Raw genomic sequence first — 16507 nt, forward strand, 5'->3', positions numbered from 1 at the left:
GTAGTATGCGTTACTTACTACACAAAAGTGGCACATGCTATGTGGCCCACTTCCTAGTGGCTAGCTTTTTCCCACCTCGTCGTGCAGAATTCAAGCTCACCAGGGCAGGGCAAACCCAGGGGGAAGACTAGGAGCGGGCTTTTAAGCCAGAGCCCAGTGCGAGCCCAGTATATGAGGCACTGTGACCTGCTAGGAAGAAGGTCAGTGTGTAGAGAGTGTTTAATGTCTGCAGTGACCACTAGGTGGCTCTGTCTTATATGCCTTCTCTAAGTGGGAAGTTTAAACCCTGCATGGTGGGGCCAGCCTTACTCAGTACAACGTCCTGACTGTGTTTAACATTATTTCAAAATCCTTATTTTCAAAGTCCCTTAAGCCAATCTTTTATTTGAAAGGTCTAGTGAAGGAAAAATTAAGAATGGAAATCACTGTAAAAGTTTATCTGGGAAGATCTGTAGCTACACACTAAAACCATATTTATTTTTCTCCTATATAAGTTTTACAGCAAATGAAGCCACTTAGATGTAATTCTCTTATAGGGAGCTGTGTCCTTCCTGCAGGACTGGGAAGTGACCACCGTTGCCCACAGTGAGCTGTGTCGTTAGGAGACAGAGGTCAGGCTGCCTGCAGGAAAAGCAGTCAAGGATGGAGGTGGCTGAAATGTGAAAGGATAGGAACTTGGAACAGTTCCACCTGTCATTAGTGTGTGGCTACGTATATACGTCCACATGTGCTGCTGCTTTAAAAATAATTTTTTAAATAAACAAATCAAAATAAATTGGCATCTGGAGGCCTCCCTGGACCCCAGAGGCCCCCAGCCATAATCCCAGGGACTCGCTGCTCTCCTCTGCCTGGCATTTGCCACCGGTGCTACCCAGCTTCTTAGAGTTGTCTCCCTCCAAGCCTGGCTGAGGTGTATACTGTGGTCCCCTAGCTCCTCCCCTTTCTTTGCCACCAGGGACGGCACGTAGTCTTTAAAACCCACGAGGCTTACTGTCAAGTCACTGTTTACACACTGTTTAGGCCAGACATCCTATCCAACAACAACTGAGAGAAAGTTCACAAAATTTACCAACGTTTCTCTGTAAGGGGAACCAGCTGGGTTGTACCTTTCACGAGTGCTACCAAGCAAACCCCCTTTGGCTTCCTGTCCTGTTCCTTCTGGAGGATGGGGTGGGGTCCACTAGTAGGCTTCCTGACTCTGCCCCCCTCCCCTTGAGGATGGTCCATCCCTGCAGAAGGAAAGGCATATACTTGTCGGGGGTAGTTTGCATCCCTGAAGGTCACGGTTTCACAGTTCTGTGGTCTCCTGCCTGGTCCTGTGGAGGTGTCTCCTGTCATTTTGTCACTTGGGAGTAGATTATTTATATTACTAAAGTAAAATCCTGGGAACTTTATTTTGAATATTGAGTTTTCCCACATCACCTAAGTGTTACACTACCCCCATATTGTTGGAAATCATGTAAAGGAAAGACCCACCTGTATTTGCATTCCTATTTAAAGAGGTATAAATAGCTTAAAGGAATATTTTAAATCTCCGAATAAAGGTATGAGTGATCTGTGTGTCTTTATACTGTCAAAGGGCTGCTAGTTTTGGGGGAAAAGGGTGTTGTTATGGGGTGTGTGTGCTCACTGGAGAGAGACAGAGAGAAGGAAAGTGAGAGATCACTCCCTGGGGGGATGGCCACACTACAATCCCTTTTCCTCCATTCTCTACTTTGGATTTTGGGTGCATATGCACATGTGCCTGGCATGTTTTTCAAGCCACCAGGTCCAGGACTCAAACTGAGCCTTCAGACACGTGGGGTCCAGCCACCATACCACCTGGCTGGTGTGGGCCACTAGTTTTCAAGTTGGATTTTTTTGCTTTTTTATTTCCATACTTGGCAATCAAACTTTTTTTTTTTTTTTTTTGGAGAGGTTTTTGCTATAGGGCGAGTGCGCTCACCAGAGGGACAGAGACAGAGAGACAGAAAGCGAGGAATCACCCCCCAGGGGGGATGGCCACACTGCAATCCCTTCTCCTCCGTTCTCCTCTCGGGATCTTGGGCACGCACACACACGCACCCAGCGTGAGTTTTAAGCCACCGGGTCTGGGACTCGAACCACAGTCGACTACATGGGAGTCCAGCGACATAGCTATTACCCTAACTGCTAGCCCCACAATCAAACATTTTTCATGTGATTATTTGTATGTACTCTTTTTTACACACATTGACAGCAGTACAGTAATTACTCAAGTCTGTTCTGTCACTATTTAAGTCACTTTTTTTAATAGACTAAAATGTTAATTTAGAAGAGCAGGATAGCTGTTTAATATTTTAGCATACTGAAAAACATATGTCAGTAGAATGAACGTGATTGCTAAAGAGCCAAAAAAAGAGTTCGGTTTAATCCAAACAATTATAAACGCTAAAGGCTTTCAAGGACACTGTCTTTGAGGTTGAAAATGTTTTGTCTATAGAATATATTCATCCACTCAGTGGGTGACATGATGGATAGAGGTCTATCTTGTTGCTTTCTAATGTGCACCAGAACTTCTGCCATTCCTGATGGTCTGGGGCATTCTTAGGACCCTCTTTATTACTGCTGCTCGAGCAGGATGATATTTCTGAAGTGATGTAAACAGAAGTCTCAGAAAATCAGCGGTACTTCCAGGTGCCTCAGATATGTCACTTACTTTAGGGAGAGACTTCAGCTTTTGTAGCTGCCAACTGGGGATAAACAAAAACTGGCCTTTTCTATCATGCAGGATAGTTATTTTGTTTATTGGTTTTTTTTTTTTTTAATAATTATTTATTTATTTTCACTTGTTATTTTTTAACTTGAGCAGAGAGAGACAGAGAGAGAGAAAGGGAAAGCAAGAAAGGAAACCTTCAGATCCGGGACTCGAACAGTGGTTGGCCATGTGGGAATCCAGGGCCTTTGACTACCACACCACCTACCGGCCCCTGTTTTTTTTCTGTTGTGTTTTTTTGTTTTTGTTTTTAAGCATTATTTTATTTAACTTTAGTTCTTTTTTTTTTTTTTCTTTTTTTTTTTGAGAGGTTTTTAAGGGCGCATGTGCTCGCCAGAAAGAGACATAAAGTGAGAAGTCACCCCCCAGGGGGGATGGCCACACCACAATCCCTTCTCCTCTCGGGATCTTGGGCACGTACACACATGCACGTTGCGTGAATTTAAGCCACCGGGTCTGGGACTCAAACCTCGGTCAGCTACATGGGAGTCCAGCGAAACAGGCATTACGTCAACTGCTGGTCCCGTAGTTAGTTCATTTTTAAAATTTGACCAGAGAGGGACATAGTGAAAGAGAGAGAACATGAGAAAGTAAGCTGCCAGGTCCAGGACTCAAACCGTGGTCAGCCACGTGTGGGAATCCAGCACCCCAATCACCATGTCACCTGCCGACCCCTTTTGTTTGTTTTTGAGAGATTTTTGTTACAGCACCTGAGAGACAGAAAGTGAAAAATCACCCCTCAGGGGGAATAGCCACACGGCAGTTCCTTCTTCATTCTCGGAATTTTGGGCACTCTTGCACAGACCTCCAGCATGATTTTCAAGCTGCTGGGTCTGGCACTCGAACTGCAGTTGATCACGTGGGAGTCGTCCAGCGCCTTAACCACTGCACCACCTCCTGGCCCACACACAGGATAGGTTCAGTGCTCGGAAGGATCTTGGTGTGGATGGGCACAGAGCACACAGAATTAGGTCTGCTTCCTGTCTCAGCTTTGGTGTCTTGCCTTGGGCGCCTGCTCCCTTGTGTCATTTTACAGGTGAAGGAACTTTCTGATCGGATAGTTTGTTTGGCTTTTATTTTATTAGTTTTTGTTATGGGTGTGTGTGTGCTCGCTGGAGAGAGACAGAAAGAAGGAAAGTGAGAAATCACTCCCCAGGGGAATGGCCACACCACAGTTCCTTCTCTTTATATTCTCTTCTTGGGATTTTGGGTATCCGCACGCCTGCCATGTTTTTCAGACTCCTGAGCTCTGGACAGGTTCACACAGATCTTGGACTTTTAGCCCAAAGGTCCAGGCCAGTGGTTCAAACAGTCAGGAATAGGGAATGTCCCTTCTTTTCCTCCAGGCTTTATGTTACCATCTGAGCCTTGGGCTGGCCTTTACTTATAGATGTTTGTGCTTGTTCCTTTCAGTGAGTGTGTGCGTTTGAAACCAACTGACATCCAGCCTGATATCTTCAGCTATCTCTTGCATTTGATGTACACCGGGAAGATGGCACCCCAGCTTATCGACCCGGTCCGCTTGGAACAGGGGATCAAGTTCCTCCATGCGTACCCCCTCATCCAGGAAGCCAGCCTTGCCAGCCAAGGAGCCTTTTCTCATCCCGACCAAGTTTTCCCGTTGGCCTCTTCCTTGTATGGCATCCAGATTGCAGATCATCAGCTGAGACAGGCCACCAAGATTGCCTCAGCCCCCGAAAAGCTGGCCCGAGAGCCCAGGCCGCCGACCTCCAGGGTGAGCCAGGAGCAGGTGCCTGAGGCCTCGCAGCTCTCTCAGCTGACTTCAAATCTGGCCCAGGTGAACCGGACAAATCTGACCCCCTCAGACCCGCTGCAGACCTCACTATCTCCAGAACTTGTTTCCACTCCTGTCCCTCCCCCTCCTCCCGGGGAGGAGACCAACCTGGAAGCCTCCTCCTCCGACGAGCAGCCGGCATCCCTCACCATAGCCCACGTCAAGCCCAGCATCATGAAGAGGAATGGAAGCTTTCCCAAGTATTATGCCTGCCACCTGTGCGGGCGGCGCTTCACCCTCCGCAGCAACCTGCGGGAGCACCTCCAGATCCACACAGGGGTCCCCTTCCCCGCCAGCCACCAGGGGGAAAGCCGTGTCCCCTTGTCACTCTGTAGCAATGCCACTGACCTTGGGAAGGATGCCCTGGAAGTGCCCGAGGCGGGCATGATCAGTGACAGTGAGCTGCAGCACATCTCCGACTCGCCCATCATCGACGGGCAGCAGCAGTCGGAGACCCCGCCACCCTCGGACATCGCGGACATCGACAACCTGGAGCAGGCGGACCAGGAGCGCGAGGTGAAGAGGCGCAAGTACGAGTGCTCCATCTGCGGCCGCAAGTTCATCCAGAAGAGCCACTGGCGGGAGCACATGTACATCCACACCGGCAAGCCCTTCAAATGCAGCACTTGCGACAAGAGCTTCTGCAGGGCCAACCAGGCCGCCCGCCACGTGTGCCTCAACCAGAGCATTGACACGTACACCATGGTGGACAAACAGACGCTGGAGCTCTGCACCTTCGAGGAGGGCAGCCAGATGGACAACATGTTGGTGCAGACCAACAAGCCCTACAAGTGCAACCTGTGTGACAAGACATTCTCAACCCCCAACGAGGTGGTGAAACACGCATGCCAAAACCAGAACTCGGACGTCTTCGCCCTAGACGAGGGGCGGTCCATTCTCCTGGGCAGTGGGGACTCGGAAGTAACAGAGCCCGACCACCCAGTGTTAGCCTCCATCAAAAAGGAACAGGAAACTGTGCTATTAGACTGAATGTTACTTAACCTTTTTAAAAACTCGGTCATTTTTACAAAGACTATCTTCCCTCCCTTCCCCCAGTTCAGAACTGTAGCTCTTCATGGCATGATGCGAACAGGTCCCTGTTCCCCGTTCTTTCTCCTCTCCCCAGCCCCAGCCCCACCTCTGTAAAGGCTTTGTGCATTATAAACCTGGAATATATTTACTTTAATTCAGGGGCTATTGGAAAGATAATGGTCAGTAGTACTGATAAACGCAAATCGATGTGGAGAAGTTTTAGATTGTTTAAAAGTATACTTGGAACTAATGAAGAGTATATGACAAAACAAAACAACCAGAAAGCTAAAATTATGACTTTCCCTGGGTAATAAGTCTTCCTTCTCAGAAAACCAATGTCAGAAAAGATAGCAAGCTTCTTAGAGATACAGCTGGGCTCTGTACTATGCAAAATCTAGAAGGTGTGGGGAAACTTCCAACCCAAGAAAATGTTGTGTTTATCTTTCCAGGTGTCTTACTTCAGAATGCATCGTTTAAGATTATGTCCAGTTAAGAAAAATCATTAGTTAAGAAATCTACTTTTAACCAAACAAGAGACAAAGTAATAATGTGATGGCAATCTTAATTTTTGGATAAAACATGACAAGCTGTGAGTTTGTGTGTCTGTAAGAGAAAGTGTGTGGCTACTTGCTAGAAACAGGTGAATTAATGCACATGCCTTAGCTAATTGCTGGCTTCTAAGTTGAACAACATGCTGTATTTTTGTTTCTGACAGATGTGCTGTGTGTTTTAAAAATCTGATTCGACAGTACTGTTCTATACATGCCATTTGCCAGTGTTCATTCATTTAAACACCAACGAGCTGCTTTTAAATCAGTGCGTATACCGCAGGGAAAAGGATGGAGGAATATGCAACTTTCAGGGGAAGGTGTGAGCTTGTAAGCAGATGTAGTCACTTCAATGACTTTAAAAGTCAACGCTAATAGTTTACTGGCAGCGTTCACTGAAGCATCAAAACATGGCAGAGAAATCAGGACAAAAAAGGTCTAATCGCTGTTTGGGAACAAACTTCATTTTGATGTTTATTCTCAAATTTTTTAACATCCTGGAATTTTCTCCATTGGCCTGAAAGATGTAAGAAAAAAAAAAAATGTCCATTTATCTTCCTTTAGGCCAATCGGAGAATGGTCTCATAGGATGAACGAGGAGCCAGAAATAAGGACCGAAGGGGAAAGGGAAGGGGAGAATAGTTAATAGCTATACTGTGTGTCTATGTTAAAAACTGAACACCCCGTCATCCTATTTCATGTATAGTTAAGTTCTCAGATTTGTAAGTTTTTATACATCCTTTCATTGAATAAAGATTTAATTAAATGGGTATACAATTTTATCTCTGTATTTGTCTAAGAAATGCAGGAAGGGGGAGTGGAGAAGCCATTGCACAAGGGGTCGTTTGCTTGCTGTGTTTTATCCTGTCTGCAGAACTTCGGGCAGTTCCCCTAACCTGAGTGACATTTTCCACATTTGTACAGTGAAGATGCCGACAACTGCATTAGGTCATTACATTGTGAGAATCAGAAGAGCAAACTCTGTGAAAATGCTACGAACAGTCAACCTTGGACCAGGACTGGATCTGGAGATCATTTGATCTGACTTTCTTTTACAAGGAAGAAAAAGGAGGCTAAGGGTTTGCCTAAAGACACAAATTCAGGACCAGCAATTAGCGTAATGGCTATGTCACTGGACTCCCATGTAGTCGACCACGGTTCAAGTCCCGGACCCAGTGGCTTAAACTCACGCCTGGGGCGTGTGCGTGCATGTTTGAGATCCCAAGAAAAGAATAGAAGAGAAGGGATTGCAGCATGGCAATCCCCCCTGGGGGGTGATGTCTGGCAAGTGCAAGTGCCCTATAGCAAAAATACCTCTCCCCCCCAAAAAAAAATGAAAACAAAGATGATACAAATTCAAAATGCAATATAAATGTAGATTATAAGATACTGTTTTCTACCAATTTCAACTCCTTAAAAATAATTTTGCTCACATCTCTTAACTTAAATGAGAGGCCTGTAAGTTAACATCCTGAGTTTCTGGGAGAGGATAGGGTGTGCCTCTGCAGCCCCCACCGTTCCTCTCCCCTCCTCCTTCCCCTCTCCCCAGGCAGCCTTGAAGGGATGAGAGATGCCCTAGGGCAGGGTCTTGGAAACCAGAAAGTCGGGGGCTCACAAGGGGCCATGGTGGGTGAAGGCAGAGGCCAGTCAGCCCCAGGTCAGCTCCCCAAGATGGTGGAGGAGGAGGGCAGCCATCATCTACCCAGGTAAGGGGTGCAGGGGCTTTTAACACCAGCTGGCTGCCACCTTTACCATGAAGGGCCTGTAAAACCCCTCCCTCACAGAATCAAGAGCCAGAAATAGGTACTGAAGCCCACCCACCTCACCTTAAAATACTCAATGCCTCTCCCAATCCCGAGGTTATGCATTTTAACAATGGGTTTTGTGTTTCTGATGGAACTCATTTAAATAAGCCTTGCAAATTCCTGGGATGATAGGAGTAATCTGAACACATACTCTTCAGAATTCATTTTTTGACATTTTTTGTTCTTGGGCCAGGAGGTGGCATGATGATTAAGGTGCTGGATTCCCACATGGCTGAACATGGTTCGAGTCAACATCATGCCAGGCACATGTGTTCACACAAAAGGGATTGCAGTGTGGCCATCCCTCTTGGGGGTGATTTCTCATTTTCTCTCTCTGTCTGCCTCTGTCTCTGGCCCTATGGCAAAAAACCTAAAATCAAACGAAACATTATGTCTTCCCTGAAACAGAGACAGCACTCTCAACAGGGCCCTGACACCACGATCCGACTACAGACCCAGCCTTCCTATGGGGGTCTAATGCTGGCTGCAGTCAGGCCCCTCAGAGTGAATTTGAGTCCTCATTCTTCTGGCCCTGGCCCTTATTGCCACCACTGGTTCTACTACTTTTCCTTTCAAAGGAAAAACAATAAAAAGTGGCTCATTCATTTTACAGCTGCTGTTTAGAAATAGATATTGTAAAGTACTGTGGGGTTTTACCATAGGAAACAGACGTGAATGGGAAGAAAGCATTGCCATTTAAAGGCAGTTTGGGATGATGTGATTTAGGAATGGGGAGTGGAGTGGACTCAACCTCTTCATTGCAGTCATGGGAGCTAGCTCGCGGCATCACTGCCTTTGGGATTTCACCTTGCAAGAATGGGAATAGAGCTGAGGCATCCAAAATGAACTCGAGTTCAAAATGACAGGCCTCAGTCATGCATTCCAGGTGAAACACTGCATTGTTCAATAAGAGAGGCGGGCTGGCCCCATGGCCTAATGGTTAAGAGAACCGAATCCCATGTGGTCAACCACGGTTTGAGTCCTGGCCCCTGTGGCTTGAGAGAAACATGACGGGCACATGTTCGTGCGTGCCCCAAATCTCCACAGGATGGAGAGATGGAGAAGGTTGGGCGTGTGACCATGCCCCACTGGGGGTCCTTTCTCTATCTACCTCTCTCTCTGCCTGTCTCTGGCAATTAAAAAAATAAAAAGATATACACACTTAGAAGTGTGGCTGGAGACACGTGCGAGTGGTGTCTCCTGTAATTCAGTCAGCGATTATAACGGAGAGGGAAGCCTCTCACTGTTCACTAGGAATGAATTCTGGGACAACTGGAATGTAACTTGTTCCTCAAGTACACTGGCATTTTAGTGACAATTTTCAGAACCATCAGAATATCTGAATTGCATTTTCCTTTGTTAAGTCTTCCATTTTGATCCAGAAAAAAAGAGTGATTATATATCATTTGCAGGTAAGCAAGATTTAAATTTAGAAATCTTTAAGCAAATTAAAAGTTAATTATCTTGGGACAAGCAGATGGCATTATGGTTACATTGCTGGACTCCCACGTAGTCAACCATGGTTCAAGTCCCAGACCCAGTGGGTTTAAAACGCTGGGCTTGTGTGTGTGTGTGTGTGTGTCCAAAATTCTGAGAGGAGACTGGAGAAGAAGGGATTGTGGCATGGCCATCCCCCCTGGGGGACAATTTCTCACTTTCTGTCTCTCCAGCAAGTGCATGTGCCCTATAGCAAACATCTCTCTCTAAAACGTTAAATTATCTTTTTTTTTTTTTGGGAGAAGTTTTCGTTATAGGGCGCATGCGCTCACCAGACAGACAGGCGAGAAATCCCCCGCCAGGGTGGATGGTCACACCGCAATCCCTTCTCCTCCATTCTCCTCTCGGGATCTTGGGCATGCACGCACATGTGCCCGGCGTGAGTTTTAAACCACCGGGTACGGGACGCAAACCGCGGTCGACTACGTGGGAGTCCAGCGACACAGCCATTATGTTAATTGCTGGTTCCCTAAAATGTTAAATTATCTTAAGATACAGACAAATTAATCTGTGTTTTCTAGAACTATCTCCTTAAACACAATTATAAAAATACCAACTAAGCTGTTAGCAGCTAAGAAAAAAATGAGAATTTTTTTATTGGGTGTTCAAGAAATTCATGATGCATTTTTGCATTTAAAAAAAAAAGCACAAAAACAGAACAGAAAAATGCATCATGACTCTCCCAACAACTTAACAGTATGAAAAAAGTGAATCAAGATAAAATGATATTGTGGTTTTATTCTGAGGCAGATCAAAATATTTGAAACCTAAGTATCTTTTTATTTTTTTCTTTTTTTTTTTGCCAGACGATACATTCACTTACTGGAGAGAGAGAGAATGCAAGAACTGGGAGAAAGAGAGGAAAAGAAAAACATTCCACGGGGAATGCTCATGCCGCATTGCTTTCTTTTCTCTTTCAGGATTTTGGACACACACACACACCTGGCGTGTTTTTCAAGCTGTCAGGTGCAGGACTCGAACGTTGCTGTCAGCCATTTGGGATCCAGCCACCTTAACCTCCACACATGGGCTGATCCAAAGAACCATTACTAAATTTGTGAATCTTGTGCTATTCTCTGGGAAATGTATGCTGTCTGCCCTGGTGAAATTCTCTAGTTGTGAAGATGATTCCTGTGAACGACACATTGTCAAGGATGAGGCTGAGTGGGAAGGAAAGCAAGATCGTATACTGGGCGTCTACCTGCTGTACGCTTTCCTTTACTCCTAACAAACCTGTCAGACATGGCTCTCCTTTCGTAAGATGAGAAAACAGACTCAGGGAGGTGCAGCAGCTTTAGCTGAGATTACCCAGCCAGGTAGAGACAGCTAGGATTCAGGCTCCCATGTGACTCCCTTCAAAGCACAGGTCTCGCGGGAGCAGACGGTGGTGTAGCAGCAATGCAGTCCTCTGAGATGATGGGTACACGTGGGGAAGTCCCAGGTTTGCATCTGGAAGCTCCCCTGGAAACACTGGGCACGCGAACGTTTGCCCGTGATACGGGCAGGCTGAGGCTGGAGGCGTACTGCACTGTGTTGAGGGTGCCCATCTCTCTCTCTCCCTCATTCTCCTTCTTTCTCATGGAAGAAAGAAACTTTTTAAAAAGCAGTTCTTTTCTACTTCCTGATGTTAAACACCCGATATGCAAGGTTTGACCAGCACTTGGCAAATGACAAACCCTGTGGCCACCAGCAGAGCAAGCAGGGGGTAGGAAGTGTAAGACGTGGCTTTTCCTGCTCATCTCGCCAACTTTCTGGTGTTTGGCTTTGGACCTAGGTTTGTCCGAATTATTTTATAGTGGAAAAAGATATGTTTTCCCAAATATGTAAGCAACTGGAGGGCTAGAAGCAATGCGGGAGAAAGAGGAGGAAGGGGAAAAGGTTTTTTCCCTGTTAACGTGTTTATTTTGCTACTGAGGCAATTCACGTATTTGCAGCCTTACATGACCACAGTGGCCCTCACACTTCTGTGTGTTAGAATCTCCGGGAGGCCTTGTCAGTCCTGCCCTGGACTATCTGACTCAGCGGGCGTAGGGTGAGGCCCAAGGATTTCTTTTCTTTTTTTTTTTTTTTTTTTTTTTTTTTTGGGAAGGTTTTTGCTATAGGACGCATGCGCTTGCCAGAAAGACAGAGAGAGACAGAGAGACAGAAAGCGAGAAATCACCCCCCAGGGGGGATGGCCACACCACAGTCCCTTCTCCCTTCTCTCGGGATCTTGGGCATGCATGCACCCACGCCCAGCATGAGTTTAAGCCAACGGGTCCGGGACTTGAACTGCGGTCAACTACTTGGGAGTCCAGTGACATAGCCATTACACTAACTGCTGGTCCCGAGGCCCAAGGATTTCTAACTGCTTCCCTGATGACACTGATGCCAGGAGCCCCACTTTGAAAACAGCATCATTACCGTATTTTTCCTGCTGTGATATTACAGGCCGTTCTTGGCTCTACCTGCTTCTCTGAGTTTAGTGAATGGGCAGAAAGGGGTCCGTGCCCTTTCTCACATGCTTCTTTGAGACAAAGGGCTCCTTCATGAGACAGGTGCAATGTACAGGTCTGTTTACGAGCCCTCAGAGGTGTGTGAGAGCGGCTCTGGATATAATCTACCTCCCTGGCCTCATTCGAAATGCCCATGACATCTGTGAGCACCGAATAAAAATGTACCTGAAATATACCCTAGGTCATTTCTGAAGAGGTCACCTGTAAGATCCTCCTTACAATGAGAAAGGCCAGCATCCAGGTGAGGAGGAAGGACGGTGTTACGGAATGTGCCCAGATCACAAAACTGGGTGGTGATTATAGAACACAGTTCTCCAATGCCAGAGCCCTTTGTGCGACCCTTCCTGATCTGCTGTCAGTCACATCTTCTCTCGTTTTTCTTTAACAGAATAATATGGATTGTCCTGCTCTGTGTCTCCATAGTTAAGCCAGATCCCATATAGTCAACCATGATGTTTGAGTCCCGGACCTGGTGACTTGAAAAACACACTGGGCACATGCACATACACCCAAAATCCCAACAAGAGGGAAAAACAAAGACGAGATTGCAGCATGACCATTGCCCATTTTGGAATGATTTCTCCTCTCCCTTTCTGTCTGATCAATACATGTACCCTCTAACAAAAAAAAAAAAAAAAAAGAAATGGACTGAAGAATTCTTTGCTCTTTCCAGTTAGGTGGTAATTCCCCTAAGCAGACAAAAGTCGGAAGGCAGCCACCCAGAGAGAAGCAAAAGCCTGAATGCACAGAGCCTGGGAGCGACTGGGAAGGCCCCCAGGTTTAGCCCCCTGCAGACTGGGGTCCCTCCACCCTCGTAGTACTTCCCTGGAGATGAGCTAGCCGGCCACAAATACTACAAGACTTCAGGGAGAGGCAGACAGAAGGGCAGGGTGGACACACAAAGCAAGGTTTTACAACTACATACAAGCATGTTTAAATACGGCGTACACTGCAGTTTAAGATCAGCGCCATTACTCTGAATCTACAAAGTACGCCAAGAGAGAGCACCAGTTCATGGGCAGCCATGAAGTTGCTGCTGCTAGGTGGTTTTGTTTCTGTGTTTTGCCATGGGGTGCATGCATTTGCTAGAGAGAGAAGGAAAGTGAGAAATCACCCCTGGGGGCATAGCCACGCCACAGTCCCTTGTCCATTCTCCTCTTGGGATTTTGGCTGCAACCACACAGGGGCCAGGGGTGTGGGGGTTTTTTTTATTGTTTTGTTTTGTTTGAAGAGAGGTTTTTGCTATAGGGCACGTATGCTTGCTGGAAATACAGATAGACAAAAAGCGAAAAATCACCCTCCAGGGGGGATGGCCACGACACAATCCCTTCTCCTCCATTCTCCTCTGGGGATCTTGGACATGCATACACATGTGCCCCGGTGTGAGTCTAAGTCACCAGGTCCAGGACTCAAACGTGGAGAGCCACATGAAGTCCAGCAATGTAATCATATGCCATCTGTTAGTACTGGGCCAGGTGTATTTTTCAATGTGCTGGGTCCAGGACTCAAACAATGCACTCAGCATGTGGGATCCAGCACCTTTACTACATGTACCCACTGGTCCTAGGTGGACAGTTTTATCAAAATTTCAGCTCCAGTTACTGAAATAATGCATTGGATGTATTGAGTCATCAGAAAAGTCAGGATGCATTTTTGCATAAACAGAAAAAAATACATCATGACTTTTCTGACAACCCAGTATTTTACATGTCTAGTTTATGAAGCACTTTTAGAACTGGGAAATCCTGTGAAGTGCTTAGATACAGGTTCTGGAATCAGCTGAGATGGGGTAAGTGAACTCCAACTCATCTTTCTGTCATCAAGCTGCAGTTTGGGCATGAATTTTTCATGTCGTTGTTAAAGACGGAGTCTCGCTATGTTGCCCAGGTCAGCTTCTGACTCCCAGTCCTCCTGCTGGGAATTTCAGGTACACACCACCACACCCAGCCTGTAGACTGGACCAGAAATCAAACCCGTCCCTGCCACGTGGTCCCATCCTGCAGCGCACAATGCCTCAGCAGCACATGCACTGTGGCCAGGCCTGTAGATGAGACTGAGAAACGCTGCAAGATCTGGGGACGTTACCACCCCCTAAGTGTCTCCAGACACAGAGAGGGCAGCCAAAATCTCGACTCTCTGTCTGGAGTGCTCTTCTGAGACCCCATATATTCTCTTGTTGGGAAATAATAGCATGGGCCCTCATTGCACCATTTAGGAAATGTCATTCTACCTCTCATCAAGTATGAGCGTTACAGTGAAGCTTCCCTTCAGAGGTTACAGGTAAAACAACTTAGTCCTGTTAAAACTTCTAATGCCAACATGTGATGAAAGACTACGTGAAATTACACATTAAGATCACTTCTACCTACAGAATAGTAAAGATACCTGCTTGGATATCAAAGACAGGGAGCTGATTTCTAAGCTATGACAGCACTAAAAAAAATAAATAAATAAAATCACAGCTTTCTTCACTGCTGTGCTGAGTCCTGGTCTCCTGACCCAAAATCTGCATTACCACTTCAAAGTCTCAGCTTTCTCCTACATAAAAATGGAGCCCAGATTATGTTCCCAATTCCGATGATTTAGACTAAAGACAGTATGGAATTTAGTGATGAGGAGAAACTTGCTTTTGCACAAAAACCACGCCAGGTCAGGATCCACTTTGAGAATCCCACTAGAAACGAACAGTCCTGTGGATTTGGATTTACATGGCATCAGTTTTGTGTTTGGGTTCCAACCTCTCACTACCTGGGAATCCTGGGGACTGTGTCCAATTCCTCTCTTGGAGAGTTGGAGAAAGGCTTCTAGGGACCAGCAGATGGTATAAAGGTTAGGTCGCTGGACTTCCACATACTCGACCACTGTTCGAGTACTAAACCTGGTAGCTTACAACTCGCCAGGCACATGTGTGTGTACGCCCCAAATCCCAAGAGCAGAATGAAGAAACGATTGCAGCATGGCCATCCTCCCAGTGTGAGGAGGGGTAGCTTTCTTGCTTTCTGTCTCTCTGTTTCTCTGCCTCTCTGGTGAGTGCACGCACCCTATAGTAAATATCTCTCTGAAAACAAACAAACAAACAAAAACAAAAAAGAAGAAGACTTCTAACTCTGACTCTGGTTGGCATTTCAGAGTTTTTTGTGGCTATCCAAAACTGTACATGAAACAGGAGCCAGATGCGGTGGCCTAGCAGTTATGTTATACTTGACAATGATGGAGTCACATGAAAAAGTCCCAGGTTCGTGCCCCGAGATCTCCCTGTACACACAGGCTGCCTGTGATCCTGTTTGGCTGAAGCTGGGAGGAGGATTGCGAAGACCCTCTTGGGGTGCCTGTCTGTCTCTATATATATATCTCTCTGTCTCTCTCATAGAATAAATAAACTTAAAAAAAAATTGAGAGTCAGAGGTAAGCCAGAACCTTAATGAGATCCCAATTCAAAGGGCCCACAAACCTTAGAACGGTTAAGAATCACCGATGAAGATTTTATGCATTCACACCTGTCCCAGATAAACTCATTCCAAACTCCCATGACATTCACAGTGTGACAAGAGTGGCTAAGTAGTTCAAAGTTGAGCTTAAATGCTCAGTGAACATCACAGGACTGGAGAGAAAAGCAATGAAATGGAATCAAAGTGAAATTACGGAAAGAAAACCCACGGCTTTAATTAGATTGCATTTTATTTAGATAAACGAGAAGCTGTCCCCAAACAAAACTAGGAAATCAAATATCGTCTCAGACTAGAGGTCACTGCTAAACTCGAACTTTACACCAAAAGCTAAAATGTCCAGCCCTTGACTATATGTAGTTTCAAACATTGAAGGAAAATACTGGAACAAAGTATCTATGTACAGAGAGGCGCAACTTATGGGTACCCAAAGCAAAATCACCTGAGGGGGAAGACAATTCATGTTCCCCAATTATCAGAAGTGGTGAGTCTACAAATCTCGCATTGCTTTCTATGGTACATGGCTCCGTAGGAATGCCAAAAATAGCAAAATGTAGGCACTTGCTCGGACGTCTGCAATTTACATTTAATGAGTATGTACTTTATAAGTTAACAGCAGCTTCAAAATTATAAAATAGAATTGTATTTCATGCTACTGTTCGTGCTCCTCTTGGTCACAAAACAATGTCATCCAATGCACATAGATACAGAGCTTATACACAAGACATCCAGGGCACACCCAGACAGGAGGACAGAACGCAGAGTGGGGAAAGTTACTGCCGGGAACCTGGTGGCGATGGCTAGAATCACCAGGCCTTGTGCTGGAAGGAAAGACAAACACAAACAGGCTGAAGTGGAAGGACAGAACTGAAGTTAAACACTCGGTTGTTCATGAACTCCACACATCTTCTAATCTGTTCAAGAAAAGAGCACAAAGTTCCTTCCCGTAATAGAGAAGAAATGAAGTCAATAAAGTCAATATACCCTCACAAATTCTTATCGTCACCAATACTTTTTAGTTGCTCTTCAAAAAAGGACAGTGACATCTGGATTTCTTTTATGTCTCAGTTAGCAAAAAAAAAAAAAAAGAAAAAGAAATTAGATCAGAAGTTTTGTTTGTATTTTTTTAATTTGGGGATTTTAATATTTGATAAT

At 45.7% G+C, this 16507-nt stretch overlaps 1 protein-coding gene across 2 annotated transcripts in view; it reads left to right on the forward strand.

Moving 5' to 3' along the window:
• Positions 1-6891, forward strand: part of ZBTB2 (zinc finger and BTB domain containing 2) — a 28881-nt gene extending 21990 nt beyond the window's left edge. For both annotated transcript variants that reach the window (XM_006140012.3, XM_006140011.1), the window contains one exon: positions 4148-6891. In XM_006140012.3, the coding sequence (XP_006140074.1) occupies positions 4148-5519 (1372 nt within the window). In that variant the 3' untranslated portion in view covers positions 5520-6891. The remainder of the gene's footprint in view (positions 1-4147) is intronic.
• The last annotated feature ends 9616 nt before the right edge of the window (positions 6892-16507 follow it).

This window comes from Tupaia chinensis, unplaced genomic scaffold, assembly GCF_000334495.1.
Source record: "Tupaia chinensis unplaced genomic scaffold, TupChi_1.0 Scaffold000014_1, whole genome shotgun sequence".
In the NCBI taxonomy this organism is placed as follows: Eukaryota; Metazoa; Chordata; class Mammalia; order Scandentia; family Tupaiidae; genus Tupaia; species Tupaia belangeri.